The sequence below is a fragment of the Muntiacus reevesi genome, chromosome 2, assembly GCF_963930625.1.
Source record: "Muntiacus reevesi chromosome 2, mMunRee1.1, whole genome shotgun sequence".
NCBI lineage: Eukaryota > Metazoa > Chordata > Mammalia > Artiodactyla > Cervidae > Muntiacus > Muntiacus reevesi.
In genome coordinates this window covers 117,112,781-117,139,178 of record NC_089250.1, presented here as the reverse complement: position 1 = coordinate 117,139,178, position 26,398 = coordinate 117,112,781, and the positions used below count along the sequence as shown (strand labels likewise).

Below are 26,398 nucleotides of genomic sequence, written 5' to 3'. Positions count from 1 at the left end.
AGAGAAATGGTCTTACTTGCTTTTGAAGTAGAACGCTGCACAGAACATGCCCACGATGACAATTCCAAAGATGATACATGAAATTGACAGCACCTGCCTTTGATAAACTTCTTCACTCTCTGTGAATTCAAAAAGAGAATTAGAACGGAAGTTAGCATGGCTCAGCAGGCACAATCTCCATCCTTGTATTTCTGAGCTGGTAGGAGCCTTTCAAAGCCAAGTTTTTTTGTTCCTATCATCAATAGGAAAACATGAGGACATTACTACAATCCAGTGTCTTTGCAATGGTCTACAGGACAGCTGTTTTTTTTTTTGTATCTGCATGGCTAAATAGAACTCATGTATGAATATCACAATTATGAATCTTATCAAAAGAATTTTCATGACTTTAAGACATACTGGGAGCATACATTTAAACATGATGGTGGGGTCCCAAATAATCTGCTATCAGAAACTTCCTGTTCCAGTGATGACTTCCAATTTATGTGATACTGATGACACTGTGTTTTCTGATTTGGTCCCTGACTGTCAGTCTCCCATTCATCCACCCACTACCATGACTGACATCATGAATGAAAAAGGACTTCAATGTACATGTGAATATTTACTCAGTTTCATCCTGTAACCTCCTTAGTACCAATAATCTGGCAAAATAACCTCAACCTCTACTACCAAGGTTATATCTTAGAGTTTCTTAATGAAAAAAATAAGAATTCAAAAACAAATCATTTCAATTTTTGGACATTAACATTTATACTCCTAAGCACAGTTTCTGAAACATGTCTACTGAAACAGTACTTCCATCATCAAGACCTTTCATCCATTTGTCTCAGAACTTTCTGTTAATTATCCTCCTCTTGTCTTCATTAATCTCTTTACATGGCACAGAGACTATGGTCTATTTACCTTCCTTCCTTCTTTCTCCCTCCCTCTCTCTCTTTCATCTTTCCTCCTTTCCTTTCTTCTTCCTTTCAGTATTCCTCCCTCCCCCTTCCCTCCTCCCTTCTCTCTTTTTTCCCTTCCATCCATCCATTCATCATGCACTGTATCTTCTCTTTGGATATGACTGTACATTTTAAAGTTTTTTTTTTTTTTTTTTTTTTTTTTTTTGCTGTTGTTCCTTCAATAGTCTATTAGGAAACAAAGTATTACAAGAACTATTCTCTCTTCTCTCCCTTCTTAGGCTTTATTTTCATTTTTAATGTCTTTATTCAGACAGGAGTATAAAAAACAAAAAGAAAGCAAACCTAAGATACTTAAGAGAATATTACAATATCTACATTTTTGAATAAATGAAAAGGGGCAATTATGTGGCCCTGGCAAGACTTGGTTGACATTTAAATTTGGAAAGACTCAAATTAAAGAGAAAAAAAGTATGTCATTGAGACCTTGTTTGGACATATACCATCTTAAAGAATGTCATCCTTTTCACCCCCACATTTGTAAGCTCATTAAATCTTCCAAGTGAACTTGGGAACAATAAGTGGATCTACCAACTTATAAAGAATTCCATTTCACTAAATTGCTCTGAGTTGGTGACTCTAATGGAATAAGTATGGCTTACAGATAATAATCTACTCCACCTTGTTTCTGCCAATAAAAAGAACTATGAAAATGGTGGCTAATAGTACCTATTAAAACAAAAGAGGTATGACTGTGTTCACTACAAGAATGATTTCTGCATAAAATCAACAGGGTGTTTTTGTTCATTTTTTGAATCTAGTCAAATATAGCTTGGGGAAATGCACAAAACCAATTCTGAGTTTAAATCAAGAGTGAAATTAAAACTCCAAAGACTGTGAGTGGATTTATAGACCCAGATGGAGTTACAGTGCTGCACTCTGAATGCCTTCGGTTCAGAGTGCTACACAAGAACCAGCCTGGGGAGGGGCAGGAAGCAAGGGATTGGGAGTCTGGTAATTTCTGCACTTGACTTTCATTTTAGCCACCTGTAATATGAGTAACAAAAGATAAATCACTTTACCTTTATAAATTTTAATTTCTATCTAAATAAAGGCAGTGATATAAAATGCTGACTGTAATAAATGCTGTAACAAGGAGGTATATAATCTGACAAAAGATATCACGTGGAAGACTGACCTATTCGCAGAGTCCAGAGATCAGAGATTTTAAATATAAAACAGGATCCAATTAGGCAAGAGCAATGGGGATGGGCACAGTGGTCCAGGAAGAGAAGACAATTTGTGCAAAGGCCCTTTGGTAGGATATAAAATGGCAGGTTCAGGAATCTGGAAGGTTTTTACTCTACCACTGGGCCTTTGCAAAAGTTACTTTCTATTCCCCACCAGCTTAGCTTCCCAGTTGGTGCCAGTGGTAATGAATCCACCTGCCAATGCAGGCAACATAAGGGACACAGGTTTGATCCCTGGGTTGGGAAGATCCCCGGAGGAGGAAATGGCAGCCTACTCCAGTGTTCTTGCATGGAGAATTCCACGGACAGAGGAGCCGGTGGGTTACAGTGCATGGGGTCACAGATTCAGAGACACCTGAGTGCGCTTGTACACGCTGGACACACCAGCTTAGCGAGCAACACGGAGACAACAGGAACGTGGTACACAATGAGAGTGTCTTTACAACAGCAGAAAGGTACTGAGAAATTCGAAAAGAGGAGAGTGATGTGATAATATTTACATTTATTTTTTTCTGCAATTTACAGAAAAGGTTAGCAAGGGTAAAGTAAATGCAGGGTCCTGTTAGAAGGCTATTATAACAGCTTAGACATGATGGATACTTCTATGATACCAGTAACAACCATGATGAGCAATAAAAAAAAAAAGGTGAAAAGCAGTTAAGTTGAAAAGACTTAATGGACTAGACAATGCTACTCTTAACTAAGATGGAGTATATCAGAGAGGAATCAGACTTATAAAGAAAGATATCAAATTCAGTGTTGGACTTATGCATGTATGTGTTAGTCAATCAGTCATGTTTAATGCCTTTCAACCCCATGGACTATGGCCCACCAGGTTTCTCTCTCCATGGGATTTTCCAGACAAGAATACTGGAGTGGGTTGCCATGTCCTTCTCCAGGGGATCTTCCCAACCGAGGGATCAAATCCGGATGTCCTGCATTGCAGGCAGATTCTTTACCGTCTGGGGAAGCCCAGTGTTGGACTTGGTGAGTTTTAAAAACCTATAACATATCCAAGTAGAGGTGTAAGGTAGACATTTAAATATACAGACTTGAATTAAGATAAAATGACAGAGTTCCAGATATAAATGTTCGGGGTTATGCATATACTTAAACCAACTGTGTTGACAAGACAGCCCCAGGAGAAAATATAGAGTGGTAAGGGAAGAATGTCTAAGATAGAGCTTTGAGAGACTCAAAAATTTCATGGAAGAGTAGATGAGGATGCTGCAGAGCAGATATAAAAACAGATCAGCCAACCAGGAAAGGAAAAAAAAAGAAAACACACAACAATAAGATATGACAATTTCATAGGAGAAAACACATGGAGTTTTTGTAGAATAGGCTATTGAATGTTTCTGAAAGGTCAAATAAAATACAGTCCTTTAATTCAGTGACATAGAGGTTACTGGAGAATGTGCATGAGCAATTCGATGGAATCACGAGAGCAGCCCACACAACTCCCTGGAGTCTCTGTCATGCTCTCCCACATACTGTAAGGCAAATGTTCTTTCTTCAAACCTACCCCATGTTCTATCACTTAGACTGGATTGACAGTCTAAAATTCTAGCCCAACTCTAGAAAGCAGAGAATGCCTTATTTATAATGAGGCTACTATTACCTTCACTGTAAAAGTTGTGAGGATTGGGTGAATTAAAATATACTGAGCACTGCAGTGCCTAACTTGGAATAATCATTAAGTATTAAGCAGAATCATATGAAATTGCCATGGGGGGCAAAAAATGGCTGGACATTGATCATTTAATTTGGCTCCATCTAATATATGGTAACTATTTTAGGGAACATCAACATTTTTGCATTTCATTGATGCAAACAGTTTATGAAGTCATTTTTGAGGGCAAAAACCAATCTCTCATTCGACAGGAATTAGTAAAGGTTGTTTGCATTGTCTCCCAACTTTGTACCTTTTCCTCTTCTGTTGTACACAGGACTCGCCCTTCTCTGTTTTTGTATGATCATATCTCATATTATCAAGATGGAAACAGAGAGGGTAGTAACGTTATGGTGAGTTTTCAGAAACTGACACTGGACCAGCAGAAGAAAATCCTTTAGGCAGGCAGCCTACCCCAAAACTCTGAAAAACACCATGCTGCCGTGGGCTGATCCCATTCTTCTCTTGAACCCACCTCACTCAGAAAGCAGTGTGGCTGACTGGTGTGAACCCCTCCATTTAAACACCAACTACACCTGTTCTTATCTTCTTTCATCTTTTGTCTTTATCAACAATGGGGAAAATACTACACACTTCACATACTTGTTCAACATGTACTTTATGTGTGTGTATGCCAGTCGTGTCCGATTCTTTGTGACCCCATGGCCAGTAACCTGCCAGGGTCATCTGTACATGGGACTTTCCAGGCAAGAAATACTGGAGGTGCCTTTCCTCCCCTAGGGGATCTTCCTGACCCAGGATCGAACTCATCTGTCTTGTGTCTCCTGTGTTGGCAGACAGATTCTTTACCACTGAGCCACCTGGGAAGCCAGGAAAACACAAAGGGTCTGAATGGCATGTAATGGACACATAAAATGCCAGTTTCCTTCCTTTCCCCCTTTATCATGAAGTCAGCACTGAAGCAAACAAAACGAAACAACTGCTTTCAAAAGACTCTATCTGTCTTATGCAAAACTCACCTTACCCACAGGCAGTCAATGATTTGCTGTCTTGGGTTCTCTCTCCCTATGCTCTGAGATGTATACTGAAGGAATTTATTTTTGTCATTTTCTTTACTCATGGTTCCTTTTAATTTTACTTGTAATTGAATTTTTTCACTAGTAATTTTGAATTTCCTAGCCAGAGACGGTCCCATCATTTCATGGCAAATAGATGGGAAAACACTGGAAACAATGACAGACTTTATTTTCTTGGGCTCCGAAATCACTGCAGATGGTTACTGCCGCCACAAAATCAAAAAATGCTTGTTCCTTGGAAGAAAAGCTATGATAAACCTAGACAGCATATTAAAAAGCAGAGACATTACTTTGCAGACAAAGGTCCATAGAGTCTAAGCTATGGTTTTTTCAGTAGTCATGTATGGATGTGAGAGTTGACCATAAAGAAGGCTGAGTGCCAAAGAACTGATGCTTTTAAACTATGATCTTGGAGAAGACTCTTGACAGTAGTTTGGGTTGCTAGGGGATCAAACCAGTCAATCCTAAAGGAAATCAACCCTGAATATTCATTGTAAGGACTGATGCTTAAGCTGAAGCTCCAATATGTTGGCCACCTGATGCAAAGAGCTGACACATTAGAAAAGACCCTGATGCTGGGAAAGTTTGAAGGCAGGAGGAGAACAGGATGACAGAGGATGAGATGGTTGGACAGCATCACTGATTCAATGGACATGAGTTTAAGCAAGCTCTGGGAGATGGTGAAGGACAGGCAAGCCTGGCATGCTGCAATCCATGGGGTTGCAAAGAGTCAGACATGACTGAGCAACTGAACAGCAACAACTACCCTGATATTTTAGCAGATGAAATGCAAGCGCTCCTCCTTGGGGAAGGGCTACATCTTTTGCGTTCTCCCCCATACTGACTCTTTGAGAAGGAAAGAGTGCTCCTGATCCCTAGAGACCCAGGATCCTTGGAAAAACTGTGGGTACAGCACTGGTTGCTAAACCATGAGACAGCTCACAGCTTAGGTCCTAAAGGGCAAGGTTGCTTTTGGAAGCTGTAGCAGTCTTTAGCATACTAAAAATCTCTCTGTGAATCCTTGTTAAGCTCTACTACATTAAAAAAAAAAAAAAAAAAAAAAAAAGATGCCCTAAGAAAATCATAGCCTCAGTTTTTATATAGCATTTCCTTCTGGATAGCTTGATATTACGGATAGAAGAGTGGGTGACAGCACCCCTGTATCTGTGAAGGAATGGGACATGTTCTACAAGGCAGCCCCACATCCCTTCCAAGTATGGAGCCTTGGGATCCCACTCTCTCTTGGGGATCTTTCCTTTGTGCCATCAGTTTTACTTAAGTCTGTAAGAGACAAAACTCAAGCATGATTTTCTGATATGAATTGGCATCCAAGTAATGTGAAGCTTAAACCAGGACACACACACACACACACACACACACACACACACACACACACACACACACACACACACACACACACACACACACACACACACACCCCTGTAAGCTTGTAAGTCATATGTAGGAGCAAAAGCTTTTCTCTACACCACCTCATAGTCATTATATGCAAATAAGATCCTTTTTGATGCCACCAGTAGGCATCAAATGAAAGCATAATTGCTCTGATAGTGCATTATAAAAGTCAACCTATCAATATCACCAGGGTTCTGTCTTATTCAGGTATTCATTATCAGAAGCCCTGAAGATAAATGCCTACACAGAGAAACAAAAGTTAGTATAAGACAACAAAATTCACTAATGATCTCACCATTTATGAAATTATCTTCATTCTAGTTTTTCTCCCTGCCTAATTCTAGCATTTATTTCTATTCATTAAGTCAACCTCATAATCAGGCTAGGTCAGTCTCTCCCTGATTGTAAGCCTCTGAAATTTTGTCCTCATTTAAACTGGATTAAGCTTAAGTAGATTTACTGCAGTTTTAATTATTCTTGGAACAAGAGAGCCTCTTCCCAATTTTGTTCTTAAATAACAACAAATGCTGGGGATATATTAAAATATTAGGCGCTTACAAGGAAATGCAAATGGACCATGATAGGGAAAGAGAATGAAAGGAAAGAGCATATTTAGAATGTTAGAAACTGTGATTTTCCCTTTTCAACTTGAAGACAAAAATGACCAAATGTCAAATGGTCTGATTACTGCACTGTTAAAGAAAAAAAATTTCATTAAGGTGAAAGAGGTCCTGAAGGCAAATGAAATGGGTGCTCACCTTGAGATCAATGAGATTAAACACACTGGCAGAGAGGAACACTGATAGAGTAAGTGATGAGAATATTGGCAAGACAGAACAAGTGACCCAGCCTCACTGCAACGATCTTCAAGAATGTGGCTTGGGGGGGATATCTAGCTCAAGCATCTGAATACAGAGATGCTGAGATGACCAGGAAGTACTGAAAGGTTCCATATATTTAGCATGGTGCTATTTCTACCTGGAAGCCCCTTTCTCCTCCCAACTTGCAGAACTCCTACTATTATGGGTGATTCATGTCCCCCAAAAGATCCATGAAGTTCTAACCCCAATACCTATAACTATGAACTTCTTTGTAAAGAGGGTTTTTGCAGATGATCAAGTTGAGGTCATTAGGATGTACCCTAACCCAATATTGCTGCGTCTTCATCAAAGAGAGACATTTGGACACAGACATACATGCACAAGGAGAATGTCACATGAAGATGGAAGCAGAGTTGGAGATGATGCATCCACAAGCTGAGGATAACCATTGCCAGGAAACACCCAGAAGACAGGAGACAGGCAGGAAAGATACTTCCTCACAGCCTTAAGAAAGAACAAACCACATCTACACCTTGATCTTGGACTTTCGGCCTCCAGAGCTGCGAGACAATACATTTCTCCTTGACCATCAATTTGTGATACTTTTTTATGGACAATCCCAGCAAACTAATATAGCCATTAATTCATGAATACTATTGGAATAAATACTATGCAGTGTAAATGCTGTTAGATCTGAAAACTCCTCAAGTGTCCATGTGCACCCATTTTGTATCTTTTCCTAACCGCCCTGCCTTGTGCCAAAGATGCACATATCTGTTCTGCAGCCCAGTCTGCATGCATGCATGCTAAGTTGCTGCAGTCCTGTCCGACTCTTTGTGACCCTATGGGCTTTAGCCCACCAGGCCTCTCTGTCCATGGGATTCTTCAGGCAAGAATACTGGAGTGGGGATCTTCCTGACCAGGGGATCTTCCTGACCCAGGGATTGAAACTGTGTCTCCTGAGGCTTCTGCATTATAGGCAGAATCTTTATCATTGAGCTACCAGGGAAGCTCCTGGCCCAGTCTGAGAGGTCCACAAAGGCAAGGACATCTTCATTACTGGACTCAACCTGGCTTGTGCTTGTTCTGTACAAGGGAGGGTGCTCAGTAGGCTTTTTTTGAACTCATCAGCTTCTGGTTTGCATGTCTAATGCATGGTTAAGCCCTCTGCCTGGTAGGGTAATAAAAAGAGGCAGCATTTTCTTGGGAGGATCCTCAGGGATTTATTCTATTGCTCTTTGTTATTCCACTGTGGAAAGGCATCATTTAAAATACTTTGAAAACATAATTACTTCATAATAAAATGCTAATGTTCAAAATTATATTTTATCTTATTTCCATACAATGTGCTTTGAGATGTGCATTATACATAAAATTTGATATTTAAGGAGAAATAACAGTTTAAAATTATAAACACATTTACTCTCAACCTGTAATTTCCTTTCCTTCCCCCATACTCCCCACCAAATATAAACCTTCCCTATAACAATCCCTTATCTCTTTCCCTCCTTTCCTGAACAGTGTAGCTCTGACTGACTATAGATAAGTGAATACTATAAAACACACAAGAAAAACAAAATGAAAAGCCCCGGGTCTTCTCATTGGTGTGTTTAACATGCATTGGCTTTCCAAGTGCTATCTCTCCCACAAATAAAATTAAGGAAAAACAAGTTGAATCAAAATAAATCTATTGTTAAGTTTTCAGTACCAGACTGGGTTGCCATTTCCATCTCCAGGGGATCTTCCTGACCTGAGGGATTGAACCCATAGCTCCTGCATTGGCAGGTGGATACTTTATCATAGAGCCATCAGGACAGAGGAGCCTGGCTGGTTACAGTCCATGGGGTTTCTAGGACATGACTTAGCAACTAAACAATAATAACAAAGAGCTTTCAATGCTAACATAAAACCAGCCTCTTACTTCTGACTTCACTGTTAAAAGATCCAAGAACTCCATTTTCCCTAAACCTGTAATAACTCTTCCCCAATCCATACCCTTAACCCCAGTTTTGTCTTGTAGGATTCACTGTTCATTGGCAAAGTCACATTCTAAGAGCAAGACATGTGACATGTAACTTGGAATGATAACATGCTATTTTCATGAAAATGGGAAGAATCTGGTCTAGAGATTTATAGGAATTTTAACTGTTTGACCTGTTTTGATAGAGTAAGAAATCTAATTCACTAAATTCACTTCAACCTTGCTTCACAGAACACTCAGGCCCAAAGTAACACCCAACACTCCCCAGTCTGGTTTAATTGATCTCCATGTCCCTCAGCTAGGCAAGATGTTAAAGGAATCTAACTCCTATTGCTTTAAGTATTAGAGGTGACCTGGCAAGATCTAAAACATCATCGGCAAAGTCAGCTGTACAAACAGCTTATAGATCATGGCAGGTCACTACTAATAGTTAAGGCAATAGGAGTTAGATCCCTTTAATTTACATCTTACAATCATAATGAAGACGGTATCATTCAACATGGAATAGCCATAAAAATGTTAGTAAAATGGCCATCAGCAGATGAATGAACAAAGAAGATATATATATATATATATATATGTGTATATAGTGAAAGCTATGGTTTTTCTAGTAATCATGAATGGGTGTGGGTGTTGGACCATAAAGAAGGCTGAGCGCCAAAGAATTGATGCTTTTAAACTATGATGTTGGAGAAGGCTCTTGAGAGTCCCTTGGATTGCTAGATCAAGTCAGTCAATTCTAAAGGAAATCAATCCTGAATATTCATTGGAAGGATCAATGCTGATGCTGAAGCTCCAATACTTTGGCCACCTGAAGTGAAGAGCCGACTCATTAGAAAAGATCTTGATGCTGGGAAAGATGAAACACAGGAGGAGAAAGAGACGACAGAGGACAAGATAGCTGGATGACAATACTGACTCAATGGTCATGAGTTTGAGCAAGTTCTGGGAGGTCGTGAAGGACAGGAAAGCCTGAAGTGCTGCAGTCCATGGGGTGGCAACCAGTCAGACATGACTGAGCAACTGAACAAAAAATTAAACACACACACACACACACACACACACAGACACACACAGAGAAATATTAGTCAGTCATAAAAATGAAATAACACCATTTGCAGCAACATGGATGGACCTAGAGGTTACCATATTAAGTGAAGTTAGTAATACAGAGAAAGACAAATACCATTTATCACTTACATGTGGATGCTAAAAAAAAAAAAAGATACAAATGAACTTATTTACAAAACAGAAACAGACTCATAGACATAGAAAAAAAACTTATGGTTACCAAAAGGGATAACAGGGGCAAGGAGAGAAATTAAGTGTTTGAGATGAGCTTATGCAGATCACTATATATAAAATAGGTAAACAACAATGACCTACTGTATAGCACAGGGAGCTATACTCAATATCTTATAATAACCTATAATGGAAAAGAGTCTGAAACAGAATGTATATGTATGTGTGTGTATATATATATATATATTCTTTATATAAATGTATAACCAAATCACTTTTCTGTTCACCTAAAAATAGCACAACATTGTAAATTAACTATACTTCAATAAAAAAAATAAAATAAAAAGTTCACAAGTTCTGATGTCAGAAAGACCTGGGTCAAGTGATCCTTTTGTTATTACCAAATGTGACTTTTGAGTCTCATCTCTTTTACCTAAACAAAGGGCAGTAGAGTCATTATTGATAAACAATAATCTTCCACTGTAGTTATCCATTTCTATTCTTCCCAGATAAGTTAAAAGAAGGAAAATGTCATCTGGCAGTGATATCAACAGGAGCTTGGTGACAAGTTTATCTCAGCAGGGAGTGAGCTATGGAATCCAAAGAGAAAACAGGGTTAGTATAGAGAGGTGAGTACAGTAAAGGTTCAACAGAGACTAAAGTGATAGAGGATTCTTGCAAAGAATCTCTGGAAGATATACCCAGAAGTGAGATAAACCACACGTGACTCATAAGGGAAGTGATTCAAGCATCCAGCTATAACTGAACTGAATAGATTTTAAGGTCTCTGGAAAACTCTTAAGTCACTATGGTGCTTATATATTATATAATTTTTAAGAAAAATATGTGGAAAATTCAGGTCTACTCTGTCCTGGTCATATCACAGCAGTTGTTCTTATAACATTGGCTGTGTCCAGACTGCTACAGAGTCTGCTGTCTTCCCACATGCCCATTTGTGTTTAGAGAGAAAACTCTCTTTTGGCATTATGTCGCTGTTGTTTAGCCATTAAGTTTTGTCCTGCAGTCCATGGTTTTTTAAAGATAAATAAGGTATATTTCTACAAATCCTCTATCTAGCTAAGTAGATGGGCATATGAAAATAAATATGAAACATTGTGATAAATGTTTCAGAGATATGAACAGAGTGATGTCAGCAAGTTGAGTAGTCCATACTACCAAAGGCAAGCTACAGATTCAATGCAATCCCTATCAAGATTCCAATGGCACTTTATCTATTTATTTTTTTTACAGAAAATAGAAAAACAATCCTAAAATTCTATGGAAACACCAGAGACCTTGCATAGCCAAAGCAGTCCTGAGAAAGAAGAATGGAGCTGGAGGCATCACATTTTCTGATTTCAAACTATACTGTAAAGCTATAGTAATCAAAACATACAATATTGCCATGAAAATAGACACATAGCCTGATGCAACAAAATAATCTGCCTGTGTATGAGACTGAGAAAGTGCCAATAAAGAATCTATATACGGAATTTAGAAAGATGGTAACGATGGCCCTATATGCAGGGCAGAAGAAGAGACGCAGAAGTACAGAACAGACTTTTGAACTCTGTGGGAGAAGGCGAGGGTGGGATGTTTCGAAAGAACAGCATGTATATTATCTGTGGTGAAACAGACCACCAGCCCAGGTGGGATGCATGAGTCAAGTGCTCGGGCCTGGTGGGCTGGGAAGACCCAGAGGAATCGGGTGGAGAGGGAGGTGGGAGGGGGGAACGGGATGGGTGTAACTCTATGGCTGATTCATATCAATGTATGACAAAACCCACTGAAAAATAAAAAATTAAAAAAATAAAAATAAAAAATAAAAAAAGAATCTAGAGAAGATATTAGGAACAGTTGCCTGAGTGATCCCAAGGGAAGGACACCACACTTCTTTCTAACTGTGACAATCTCTTGAAGCAATGTAAGAAAACTAGTGTGCTTGTGACATGGTAGATACTTTCTCCCAAAGGGAAAGATACAAAAAGTGGGCATAGCTTTATTCAAATTGTCTATAGGGCTTGACTACAGCGTGTGAGACCCCAGCACTGGGTAGAAGTGCTTTACTCCCCGGATAACAGTGTCATGAAGGTTCTCACCTTGGTCAGCTTTCAAGAAATAATCATTTACTGTCTATTTTTCTTCCTTCTGGATCACCCTCTTCACCAAGTGTCACAATATCTCTAGCTCAGTGACCTTCTTTCCCCTGAAACTGTGAGTAGCAGAGTCATACTTTTCCCATTTAGAGGATGTGATTTGCTTGTTTAGAGATCATGGGTCTCAGGTAGTGTCAAACCCTCAAACTTGAGCTCCCTGGACAGAAACAGTCAGTGTTTTCTGCATCTTCTGATCCTATTCAGTTTGATTCTGGCCACAGACAGAGGGCTGCATTGCCAGAGGTGGAAAGGACAACCATGTTCTTTATCACACACACACACACACACTCCTCTAGTTCAGGGTGGTGGCAAACCCAGCTACGAGGTCCGCATACTCAAAAAGATACCAATATCCAAATCAAGAATGCATTCAATTGAACAGCCCAAACCCAGGTGGCTCAGTGATTAAAAAAATAAATAAATAAAATCTGCCTGTCAATATAGGAGATACAGGTTCAGTCCCTCGCTTGGGAATATCAGCTGCAGAAGGAAATGGCAACTCACTCCAGCATTCTTCCCTGGAAAATTCCATGGACAGAGGAGCCTGGCAGGATACAGTCCATGGGGTTTCAAAGAGTCGGACACAACCTGGTTGCTGAACAACAATGACAACAAGAGCAGAACATCATGGCATCAAGACCACTGTTCACATACCTTGCTTATATTTACAAAAAGAATAAAAACAGATAATCATTTTACCCAACTAAACAGAGGTTGCCCAATTTCCATTGTTGTTGTTGCTAGAGACATTTAGAAGCTAAAATTATACAGAAAATATAAAACAACTCAAGTAATTGTCACTGCCCAAAAAAGTTTCTGAAATAATTTTCAAGAGGCTATCATACCTATACTTAGGGTCTGATTCATATTCACGTAAACATACTTAATTGCTTATTTCATTAAGCGGAATTTAATAACATATGCACTCCCTTCCAGAAAAGGTGGTCCCTCTAGAGTAGAGATAATGGGGGAAGCCCAGAATGGTGGGGGTAGAAATATAGCAAGACTGACCTCAAGACTATCCTCCAGTGAAAACAAGGGGATTATGAAATGTAGGTATGTAGAATTGAAGGGTATGTAGAAGTGAAGCCAGAATTACAAAGCAAGGAAGCAGACCTACTAAATCATCAATTCTGAACAGCCACTACAGAGGAAATAACAAGGTCCTGGCCACAGAATGACAATAATGGGGGAAGGAGTAGGTGAAGAAATGAAGAGAAGTAGATGGAACCTGAAATGCTCCTTCAGGGGGTTGAGGGACATCCTTGTGGTCCTGCTCATGGACAGAGGGGAGCTAAGATTGTAATCTGATAGAGGCAAATGTTCAGCTATGATCCTGTAAATGAAGTAAGTCGAAGTGTTAGTTCCACCAGTTGTGTCCGACTCTTTGCGATCCCGTGGATTGTAGCCCGCCAGGCTCCCCTGTCCATGGGATTCTCCAGGCAAGAATATTGGAGTGGGTAGCCATTTCCTTCTCCAGGGGATCTTCCCAACCTAGGAATCAAACCCGGGTCTCCTGCATATGATCCTATAGGCAGGATTAAAAGGGAGACTCTTTATCTTCATTTTAAAGATGAGGAAACTGAGGTTCAAAGAAGTTAATGTAATAACATAAGAGTAATAGACCTAGGTCCCAAACTCATCCTCCCATTTCAGATAGGCATACATCCTTTGCTTTTTTCACATCTCCCCCTTCCCTACTCTTGTGTATTCTTCCTATACCCAAGGGCTGACTGAATAAGACTGCCATGCAAACTAAAACCAAGCAAAAACAGAAACCAAATATTTTATTTAAGAAAAAAAGAAAACAAAAACACCTAAGGTAGTCTAGGCTTGCAAGAAGCTCAAAATCAAACTGAAGAGACAATGTACATTTAAAAATCCAATAAAACAAGTTTCAAAAGAGAAATGGAAGCTGGGATGTAAACTGAGAAGACAGGAACGGCTACTTTTTAATATTGAATGATCCTGTGGCAGGCACTCTGAGGAACACCTAATTAGCTTCTTTTTGGCCCATGTTTGAAGGTCTGGAGATCTCAAGACACCTTTTCAAGGTTATACAGTTAGAAGGTGAAAAGTAGAATCAAGAACCCAACCCAATTGTGTCTGGCTCTAAAGTTCAAGCATGTCTTCCTTCATTATCTGCTTCATTAACATTTATTTAACTACATCCTTGAAGCCACTAAATGGTAAGCATCTCACAAATGAGTTTGTTTAATGAATATGTACAGGAAAATCACTAACTTTCCTTTCTCTGATGATGGAATAGGTGTGGAATGTACTCAGCTTGGACCCTGAACTAGTGTATGTGTTAGACTTCTGGGATGTCTGAGAAACTAGGACCCTGGATACTTCAACCTGTAGACAACATAGACAAACCAGGTTCCTTGAGGGAAAGGACCCAGGAAAGGCAGATCATTCACCCTGTCACTGGGTTTGTTCAGATCCAAACACATACTTATGTGTCTTTAAATTGAGATTACCTTGGAATTTTCAGTACTCCTGAATTTTACTCATAGATGGATGATGCTGTTTATAATTGTCAGTTGATTAAGCATCACTTCTAAGTCTTTACTAACATTGCCAATTGTGGTAGGTGTGTCGTGACATAACTATTTCTATGGAACAAATACTACTTGAGATACTGCAAGGAAATTGCTCTAAAAGGGGAAATTGTGAAAGAAAAAAAAAAGCAGGCATGCAGGTTCTAATATCAGTGCTGAAGGAATATAAGGACACTCTCACTTCTCTGTTTCCTGAAATATCCCTTGCTACCCATACACCTTCAGAAAAAAGTTCACACAGTGATATTCCTGGATGAAATTAGCAATTATGAAAAATCTAAAACCACAGGGAAGTGCGTGTCTCCAAGGAGGATATGTGCAGAAATTCTGGTGGTCCTGTTGCCTCCATGGGCTGAGACAGCTCAGGCAGGAGGTCCACAGAACTGAAATATGCCAAAATCTTCCTGTTGTCTTACATACAGCAAAGGTTCCTTTCTGTTGGAGTCGAATGCCACATTGATCACTGATGACAGATTGAAAGCATATAACAACCAAGGAAGAAAGACACTTGTAAAGAAAAATTGTTGGAAGACAGAATAAGTAACCCACAGTTGGAATAAAATTCATCCTGTAAACAGCCCATAGGCACTGTTCACAGACTTACCATCTGGGAGAGAAACCTCATAGCTGGGGACTGTTTGAAAATTTGTTTTTTGAAAGGTAAAATGGTAGTAGCATTCCCCCAGGACACAAAAATGACTGCCAGGTTTTGGATAGAGTGGCTCAAAAAAGAAGCAAACAAACAAACAACAAAAAGCAACTTCATTTCAGGAGAGAACATAGTAAAGACAGCTGTCAAAAGTAGAACTTATATTTCTTACTACTCTCCCATCCCCACCATTAGCACTGGAGCCTCTTATAGCGTTGGCAGAAGGAAGTATTATCATTTTGATTTTCAAAAAAGTCTGTGCTTAAGCAGATATGCCTGTTTTGTGTGACAGAAATGCCATTCTGATCATTTCTAGGGGAAAAACATTCCATTTCACAATGCTAGAAATTGCCCTCAAATGCATTTGCTGATGATTCTGAGGCATCCATTCTCTTTTAAGGCAATTCATGTTTTGTCTCCACTTATGAGACCCAGAGTGGCTTCACAACACAGGAATCCCCATGCAATACTACGTAAATAAGTCATCTCAGGAGCAGTGAGCTCTGTAATACAGCAACAAGGAAACACATGTGTTTTGCTCAATTGCTCGGTCCTGTCTGACTCTTTGTGACCCCATAGACTGTAGCCTGCTAAGCTCCTCTGTCATGGAATAGTTCAGACAAGAATATTGCAGTGGGTTTCCATTTCCTCCTCCAGGAGATCTTCCCAACCCAGGGATTGAACCCAAGTCTCTGTCTCCTGCACTGGCAGGCAGATTCTTTACCACTGCACCACCTGGGAGACCCAACAAGGAAATACAGAAGTGCAAAATGAGTGTGGGGTGTGTGAGGGTATGAGCACAGCTTGAGTGCACTTGCACTGGGAAAGATCAGGGATCAACAGAGAACAGTCTACAGCCAAATGCAGACGGATGGTCTGTTTTCATAAACAACGTTTTGTCCGACCACCATTTGTCTCTGTATTGGTGATAGCTGCCTTTGTACTGCAAGGCAGAATTGAGTAGCTGTGGCAAAGTACACAAAGCTCAAATATTCACTATTTGGCCCCTGACAGGAACATTATGCTAACCCCTGGAGTAGATACAAAATAAATTCATACAAATTTCATACAAATGAAAAATTGAATAAAAAATGAATAGAAAGTATTCTGTCTTGAGAGGTAGAATAAAAATGTAAATAATGTCTCAAATATTAAACAAAATATCTAAAAGAGCCCCTTAAATTGTCAATGAATATTTTTAGTTCCTTTACTGTACAGGGTTAACATGGAGCCTGTCCACCTATGGGAACCACCTCCCTTAGCACTGGCTAACAGAGGCCATGATTAGAGCTTAGGGCTTCAGTTTTAAGGCAACTGCCTTGAGGTTCGGTATGAACCCCTGAACAGATGCAGATGGCAGGGTCCTGTGAGGGGTTCAGGCAAGAAGTTATGAGGTAGTGATGATGCTAATGATCTGGGCTGTCCATCAGAAAACTAAACCAGAGACCAGATTAAAAAAAAAAAAAAAAAAAAAGTGAAACTGTTAGTTGCTCAGTCATGTCTGACTCTTTGCAACCCCACAAACTGTAGCCCACTAGGCTCATCTGTCCATGGAATTCCCCAGGCAAGAATACTGGAGTGGATAGCCATTCTCTTCTCCAGGAGATCTTCCTTACCCAAGGATTGAACCTGGGTCTCCTGCATTGCAGGCAGATTCTTTACCATCTGAGCTACTAGGGAAGCAGAAAACTAGGAGAGGTCAGGTAGGAAACAGAACAAAATAGAGAAGACAAAAAAAAAAAAAAAAACGGACAAAAGAGAGACAAAGGATGGTGGAGTCATGCTAAATGTATGTCTACTCCAAAGGAGGATCCACCTAGAATTTTCCACAAGTCATAAGAAGAGACATTTTCTGACAAGAAGAGCCACAGTTTAACTTTATCTGCAACTCAAAAAGGTCAGGTCTCCGGGTCAAAACCCCTTTAATTTTATTTTTTTTCCTTATGTTTCAGTAGAGTACTAATCAATGTCCCCAGGTTTTTGTTTTGACTGTTTGCTTGTTTTAATAAAAAGAGCTTAAGACACAGAGATTGAAATGGAGACACCTCCCTGTCTCCCTCCACTTCTGTAACTAGAAAAATCAGCCCTTAATCCAATAATGTTGGAGAGGTGATAAGGTAGGGTAAAAGAGATCATACTCTGGAATCAGAGAGTCTTGGATTAATATCAGTTCTACTTTGGATAAAGCAAGGATAATTTTAAGGAAATCCCTTGTTTTCCCCTAGCCTCAAGGCCCTCAACTGGAAAATAAGGATGCTAATACCAGTCATGAAATTAAAAGATGCTTACTCCTTGGAAGGAAAGTTATGACCAATCTAGATACCATATTAAAAAGCAGAGAAATTACTTTGCCAACAAAGGTTCATCTAGTTAAGGCTATGGTTTTTCCAGTGGTCATGCACGGATGTGAGAGTTGGACTGTGAAGAAAGCTGAGCACCGAAAAATTGATGCTTTTGAACTGTGGTGCTGGAGAAGACTCTTGAGAGTCCCTTGGACTGCAAGGAGATCCAACCTGTCCATACTAAAGGAAATCAATCCTGGGTGTTCACTGGAATGACTGATGTTGAAGCTGAAACTCCAATACTTTGGCCACCTCATGCAAAGAGTTGACTCACTGGAAAAGACCCTGATTCTGGGAGGGATTGGGGGCAGGAGGAGAAGAGGACGACAGAGGATGAGATGGCTGGATGGCATCACCAACTCAATGGACATGAGTTTGAGTAAACTTCGGGAGTTGGTGATGGACAGGGAGGCCTGGTGTGCTGTGATTCATGGGGTCGCAGAGTCAGACACGACTGAATGACTGAATTGAACTGAACTGACTGAATACCATCAATGGAGGGTTTTTGTAAAGATAATGAAACAATGAATGCAAAACCCCCAGAATATAATGTCTGATACATAATGAGTAATCATTGCAAAAAGTATGCTTTTCTTCTTCTTTTCTAAAGCAGTAGGTCTCTTTAACACTGTTTATGGAAGACCTTTGCTATTATACAACATAGAACAAATAATCTCATTCATTGTCTGAACTACTAAACAGTCAAGAATTCTCTTTGAAAAACCTGAGCTGCTGGTGACCTCAGAGAATAGCTTGGAGTCATCAAGATAAAGATCAGTTTCATGAAACATTGTTCAATTTTCCAAGCTTCTTTGAGTCAAAGTGAAGAAGTCTAAAATATTTAAAATATTACTTATTCTACCAAGCAGCTTTGAATGCTAGTGGTCTGGAAGAAAGAAGAAGGACTATTCCGTGCAGTGACAACCTAGAATTTTTAATTGCTTTTAATTTTTTTTCAGTCCGAGATATCTATTTCAGTGCATCAGTCAGCTCAGTCATTTCAGTTGCTCAGTCGTGTCCAACTCTTTGCGACCCCATGAATCACAGCACGCCAGGCCTCCCTGTCCATCACCAACTCCCGAAGTTTACTCAAACTCATGCCCATCGAGTCGGTGATGCCATCCAGCTATCTCATTCTCTGTCATCCCCTTCTCCTCCTGCTCCTAATCGCTCCCAGCATCAGGGGCTTTTCCAATGAGTCAACTCTTTGCATAAGGTGGCCAAAATATTGGAGTTTCAACTTCAGCATCAGTCCTTCCAATGAACACCCAGGACTGATCTCCTTTAGGATGGACTGACTGGATCTCCTTGCAGTCCAAGGGACTCTCAAGAGTCTTCTCCAACACCATAGTTCAAAGCATCAATTTTTCAGGGCTCAGCTTTCTTCACAGTCCAACTCTCACATCCATACATGACCACTGGAAAAACCATAGCCTTAACTAGATGGACCTTTGTTGGCAAAGTAATGTCTCTGCTTTTTAATATGCTATCTAGGTTGGTCATAACTTTCCTTCCAAGGAGCAAGCGTTTTTTAATTTCATGGCTGCAATCACCATCTGCAGTGATCTTGAAGCCCCCCAAAATAAAGTCTGACACTGTTTCCTCTCTCTCCCCATCTATTTCCCATGAAGTGATGGGACCAGATGCCATGATCTTAGTTTTCTGAATGTTGAGCTTTAAGCCAAGTTTTTCACTCTCCTCTTTCACTTTCTCCAAGAGACTTTTTAGTTCATCTTCACTTTCTGCCATAAAGGTGGTGTCATCTGCATATCTGAGGTTGTTGATATTTCTCCCGGCCATCTTGATTCCAGTTTGTGCTTCTTCCAGCCCAGCGTTTTTCATGATGTACTCTGCATATTAGTTAAATAAGCAGGGTGACAATATACAGCCTTGACGTACTCCTTTTCCTATTTGGAGCATAGAGGACTTCAAAAATCAGGTACTGGTAAAGCAAATGGATAATACCATAAACATTTATCTGATTTCCTCCCTCATGGATTGGATCCAAACCCATTGGATCCCAACCCCCAAGTCCATGCTCTCTACCATCACACAGACCGATAGACAGTTCTGACCCAGGCTTGGCAGGCAATGTCAACTAAACGTGGAGGGGAACAGGGAGCATTTGGGCACCGCTAAAGTTACTGATTCATTAAACATTGATTCTGTATATCGATGGCCCAGCCCTGGTTTGGGGCCAGACCATGAGTGTCAGTGTCAAAATCCAAATATTCCTCTCTGATTATGGTAACAGGGTTCCTGCTTTGACATTTATTCAGTGCTTTTTGCCTTCCAGTCAAGAGAAATCAAGCTCTTCCTAATGATTTCTCCTCACCATCTTCCTCTATTTTTAATGAGTGCATTTGTGTCTGTGCGTGCACACACACACACACACTGAAATACGTGCGCACGCACCCCACAAACACAGAAACATAAGGGAGAAAAAGGAGAACAAGAGATCCTAATCCTCAATCTATTTTTACCTTTTAAACCCTGTTAAAATCCATTTATATTTAAAAGAAAAAATTAAAAAAGCTTTTTGGATTCTGACTATTTAGTCAACATTTAGGAATAGTTTCTTTTTTTCAAGAGCTCATTCTTTTACATATACATTTACATATTAATTCCTCATTTATTCACTAAAGCATTCTCTCGTTCATTTACTCAAAAATTATTTATTGAGTGCGTACTATGTCTCAGGCATTGGGTTAGGCATTAGAGGTAACTATAGCATAAATATAATCTCTGCTCATGCAGATTTTTCCATGCTAGTAGGAGGTAGAGACAATATATTTGGTGCAACGGAGGACCTATAGTAAGTTATAACCCAAACTTTGGAGACAGAATTTGGAAGGCAGGGAAAGCTTTTTATAAGAGGTAGTCATCCCCAGATGACTCTGAAAGTAGAGATAAGGTAGAGGATGACAGATGGAAGGGGCATCCTAGACTGCACAGTGGTTAGGAATCTGCCTGAGATGCAGGAGGCACAAGAGACACAGGTTCAATCTCCGGACAGACAGAAAGGGCAGTTAAGTGGGGAAGGGTAAAACAGAGTGTACAAGACATAGAAACAGCGTCTGCAAAGCTCACAGTGAGAAAGAGAGCATACAGCAGTATGCAACGGAGAATCATCTTATACAACAGGCATTTAAGGAACATGGCTGGGGTTAGAAGGAAGTGGGGAAAAAAATCACTTTTTTATCATACAATGATTTTGTTCTATGGAAAATGAATTACAAGGAAACTGATTGGAGACAAAGTTAGAAAAATGTTACAGAAGCTATAAGTAACTTTTCTGTCTAGACAAGAGATTGTTGTTTAGTAGCTGAGTCCTATCTAACTCTTCTGTGACCCCATGGACTGTAGCCTGCCAGGCTCCTCTGTCCACGGGATTTTCCAAGCAAGAATATGGGAGTAGATTGTCATTTCCTTCTCCAGGTGATCTTTCTGACCCAGGAATCAAACCCACATCTCCTGCATTGGCAGGTGGGTTCTTTACCACTAAGCCACCAGGCAAGAGGTAGGTGGTAAAATGGAAACTTGGACAGATATTTAAGAACAGTGGAATCAACCGGATTTGACAGCTGGATGCGAGAGAGCAGGAGGAGTCAAAGGTGACTTTTAGGATTATAACTTGAGCAAATAGATGGGTGGTGGTTTATTCATCCAGAACAGGGCTAGCACAAGATAGAAGGAAGATGATGAGCTCAGTCTGGCAGAGTTTGAGGTGTTCAGGGAGCACATGAATGCAGATGTCCATTAGGAAGTGATACGGAGCATACACATAAGCTTTTACTTTATGTACTGGATTATAGTTTGATACAATTTTATTTATTTTGTAACTCAAATTGCTCAAGCTTTGACAGTTGAGAACTCTTTCACAAGGTTTCTGCAATACTCTGATGTACCTATATTGTGGGGATTTAAAAAAATTTCGAAGTGCTTCTTTACTTCGTGATGCTAAAAGGTGTTGTTCTAGACCCATTTTGTATATTTCCTGCCCTAGTCCTAGAATCAGCCATTTCTCCAAGGACTTCTGTTTCCAATAAAAATTGGAGAATAGTATTAGAAACCAAGATCTGGGTTCTGGGTGTGCTTATAGCTATTACAATGTTATTGCTGCTAGGTCCTCTCAACTGACAGAGTAAGGATTTATATATAAGGATACCACTGCATGCATTCATGCGTGTGTGCTCAGTTGTGTCTGACTCTTTATGACCCTACGGACTGTAACCCACCAGGCTCCTCTTTCCATGAGATTCCCAGGCAAGAATACTGGAGTAGGTTGTCGTTTCCTACTCTAGGGAAACTTCCTGACCCAGGGACTGAACCCTGGTCTCTTACGTCTCCTGCGTGGAAAGTTGGATTCTTTACCACTGTGCCACCTGGAAAGCCTGTATGCATGCGTATACATATGCATACATTCATAATATTTTATGTATTTATAATAATACAAAAATGTTTCCATAGATAATCATCAATTTTATATATCTATATATGTATTAACCTAAACATGAGTTCCTGTTTTTGCCAACTTTAATTTATTCCACATGACCCATTCTAGCCTCCTTCCCTTACTCATCTGTAGCCTCTCACTGCAACAGCTGGAAATCTGGCTCCCACAATCTACCATCTATTTACTTATATGGTCAATTTACTACACATGTACAGGATTTCAGAATTGCACCTCTATTGGGGAAAAATACTTTATTAACTAGGGTACAGTTACTTATATTGATTCCTTTAGCCTTTACTTTTACTGACGCTACTCATTTTCAATTATTTACCACCTCATTCCCTTCAGTGAACTTGTTCTACACGTGTAACACATTTAGTTTCTTTTCTCACCTTTTGCATTTGATCCGGGGATCCTCCAACTTCCCAAACAATTATTTTTTTTTCAGTCTGCCTACATTAAACTCCACTCTTTATGCTGTGGAGCACTGTGGGTTTTGAGGAGTGCATAATGTCACATATTCAACATTAGAGTATCATTTAGAATAGTTACTCTGCCCTAAAAGTCCCCTGTGTTCCAATTATTCATCCATCGCTTCCTCCCCTCAGAATCCCTGGCAGTCACTGCTCTTTTTAAACTGTCTTTACAGTTCTGCCTTTTCCAGAATGGCATATAATTGGAATTACAAAGTATATAATGATAGGCACCTGTCTATATAATGATGTATGCGAGGTTTCCCTCGTGGCTCAGACAGTAAAGAGTCTGCCTGCAATGCGGGATACCTGGTTTCATTCCCTGGGTCAGGGAGATTCTCTGGATAAGGAAATGGCAACACACTCCAGAATTCTTCCCCGGGAAATCCCATAGACAGAGGAACCGGGAGGGCTACAGTGAATGGGGTCGCAAAGAGTCAGACCGACTGAGCAACTAACACACTAATCTGTCATTAAGTTTGGAAAGTTCTCAGCCATTACTGTTTCAAATATTTCTTCTACTTCATTCACCTTTATTAGTTTTGGTATTCCAATTATGTGTATGTTGTTCAGTTACTAAGTCACGTCTGACTCTTTGAGAGCCCATGGACTGCAGCACACCAGGCTCCTTTGTCTTCCACTGTCTCCCAGAGTTTGCTCAAATTCTTGTCCATTGAGCCGGTGATGTTATCTAACCCTCTTGTCCTCTGCTTCCCTCTTCTCTTTTTGCCTTTAATCTTTTCCAGCATCAGGGTCTTTTCCAGAGTTGGCTATTCATATCAGAGACGGAAGTATTGGACCTTCAGCTTCAGCATCAGTCCTTCCATTGAATATTCAGGATTGATTTCCTTTAGGATTGATTATTATACTTTTAAAAATTATTTTATAATTTTGAATATTTTGGGTTTTTTATTTTATTTTATTTTTTTTTAGTTTTTTTCTTTTGCATTTCAGCTTGGGAAATTTTGATTGACTTTTCTTGACAGTCAGATTCTTTTCTTGGTCATTTTAATACTGATAAGACCAGCAAAGGCACTTTTCAGTCCTGTTAATTTTGTCAGTTCTCTTTTTATTTTCTAGAATTTCTTTTTTATTCTTTCTTACAAGTCCATCTCCTTGCCTATATCCCCTATCTGTTTCTGCACGCTGTTCTACTTGTTTTCATTCTGAGGCCTTAACATTTTCATCATAGTTACTTTAAATTCCCTCAGATAATTTCAACACTTGTATCACATATGAGTCTAGTTCTTATGCTTGCTTTATCTTTTTAGACTGTGTTTCTGTGGCCTTTTGCTATGTCTTAGAATATTTTGAAAGCTTGGAAAATTATATCATATATTAGAAAATACAAAAAGAGGCCTCCAGTGTGAGGATCCGTGTTAATCAGGCTAGGAACTGGGTCTTGTTTACTGTTTTATCTATAGGTGCCAGAGGATTCAAATTTCATCAGCATCCTTTTTGTCCCCCCTCTTCACTTTGAGTTTCCCCAATTAAACGCTTTCACAAAGAATCTGTACCTTTCAGCTGCTAGTATTATACTGAGGCCCTGTTTGTGTTGTAGAAAGGTATAGAGTACCAGACATGTTCTCTGATCAAATGATTAAACTTCAGCCTTTTAATGGGTGTGTGTCTCTGACCTGTGACCATTACAGCATTCTGCTTGAATAGATGCCTCCCTCCTCTCTCACTCCTTTTCCAAGACAGAAAAGTTAGATCAGGGTGGAGACAAAACTCAGGTCAAGCATTTCCCTCTGAGAGTGGGCCTTGGTTATGGAGAAGGCTCTGAGTATAACTCCCCAATGATTATTATTCCTTCCTCCACTGAAGCCATGAGGGGCTCTTTCTTGGATCTTCACCGGAAGAACCGGATGCCATTTCTGGAAGCAAAAAGCCCAAGAAAGTGTGGAGGGCCTCCCTAAGATTGCAGCCCCCAGAAGTTTCCCATGTTCATGTTAGTTCATAATTTACCATCTGACGTATTCTTTCAGTGATAGCTCTAGTGTATTCTGTCCCACGTAAGCACACCTCAGCTATGAATCTCTGGATTTACCTGTCCCTCCTGTGAACAGGAAGGCCTGGCATGCTATAGTCCATGGGGTCACAAAGGGCTGGACATGAGTGGTGACTGAACAGCAACAACCAGTTGTTCATGTAATAGTCAGCCCTGCATTTTCAGTTGGCTTGTGAATCCAATAGGAACCGCTGAGTGGCAATATGTCCGTGTTTTCCTTGCTATAAGGATAGAAGTGACAACTTCCAAGCTCTTTACACACTAAATCTGAAACTAGAAACTTCCCTATTTGCATTTTCAAAAAGGGGAAAATGGGTCTGTTTAGACCCATTTTTGGATCTAGTATCTATCTGCACATTTTTTAAAAATTATAATATCACAAGATAGCGATTGCAGAAATTTGTGTTTGCATTCTGTCAACTTCAGAATTTCCCAGAAGTTAAGTTCATTTCTAACCAAGCAAATATCAAGAGATTCTCAACTAGCCAAAGCACAGGCATATGTGCTAGCATGGATATTCATATAACTGGTGACATTCGGCACCTAATTTCAAAGTTGTAGACACTTCAATACAAGTTATTCAGAACCAGAGATGCATCTGCCATGAAATGCACCGAGGGTGTCTTTCTTTCCTACATGTGTATATAACAAGATTTTCAAAATAGCTTGTGCTTCTACACATTTTTTCCCCTAAAGATCATCTGAAAAATATATTTTAAAGTTGAGAGAGGCAGAGAGACTTGGAAATTTTATTCATATTACAGTGCAACTCGGTGACTGTGCCTGGGAAGATTAGCCTTTTTTATCACACCCATGTTTCCAATATGTATGCTCTTTACTCCCTATACACCAAATCACCATTTGCCTATTTCGCTCTGATGTCACTCAGTATAAAAATTCGGAAGAATATTAACAGGCAGCCAGGAGACTAGGTTAGATGTGGCCTTAAGAAGAAACTGACTAGCTTTCCTGAAGGAAGTCTCCGCTTATTGAGAATCTCAAGGTTTGCTGGAGTCTAGCACACAAGTATGCACAATAGTAAATGTGTATTATCTGGGCCTGAAGAACAGCAGTAGCTTGTCATTGCAATTAGATAGTTTTCCTATTCTAAATGTTGATGCTGCCTCAAACATATAGAGATACGTCTCTCACTTCTCACTTTTAACAGGAACAGACAGACAGACAGACAGACAGACAGACAGACAGACACACACACACACACACACACACACACACACACACACACACCCCTATATGAGTCTTGTCCGCAGAGAAAATCTTACTGGGGCCCAGTGAGTGATTCAGTGACTTTGTGTGTGCCTGCCTGAATGCTGTGACTTCAGAGACCAAGGGCAGGTAAGGTTGTTAGGTAAAATACAGGATGTCCATTTAAATCTGAATTACAAATAAACACTGAATATTTTTAGTA

The 26,398-nt window shown here is 39.9% G+C and overlaps 1 protein-coding gene across 4 annotated transcripts in view; it reads right to left on the bottom strand.

The window, feature by feature from the left end:
• Positions 1-26,398, bottom strand: part of NRG3 (neuregulin 3) — a 1,175,938-nt gene that overhangs the window by 46,048 nt on the left and 1,103,492 nt on the right. For all 4 annotated transcript variants that reach the window (XM_065919907.1, XM_065919908.1, XM_065919909.1 and 1 more), the window contains exon 5: positions 17-119. In XM_065919907.1, coding sequence (XP_065775979.1) covers positions 17-119 — 103 coding nt within the window. The remainder of the gene's footprint in view (positions 1-16; positions 120-26,398) is intronic.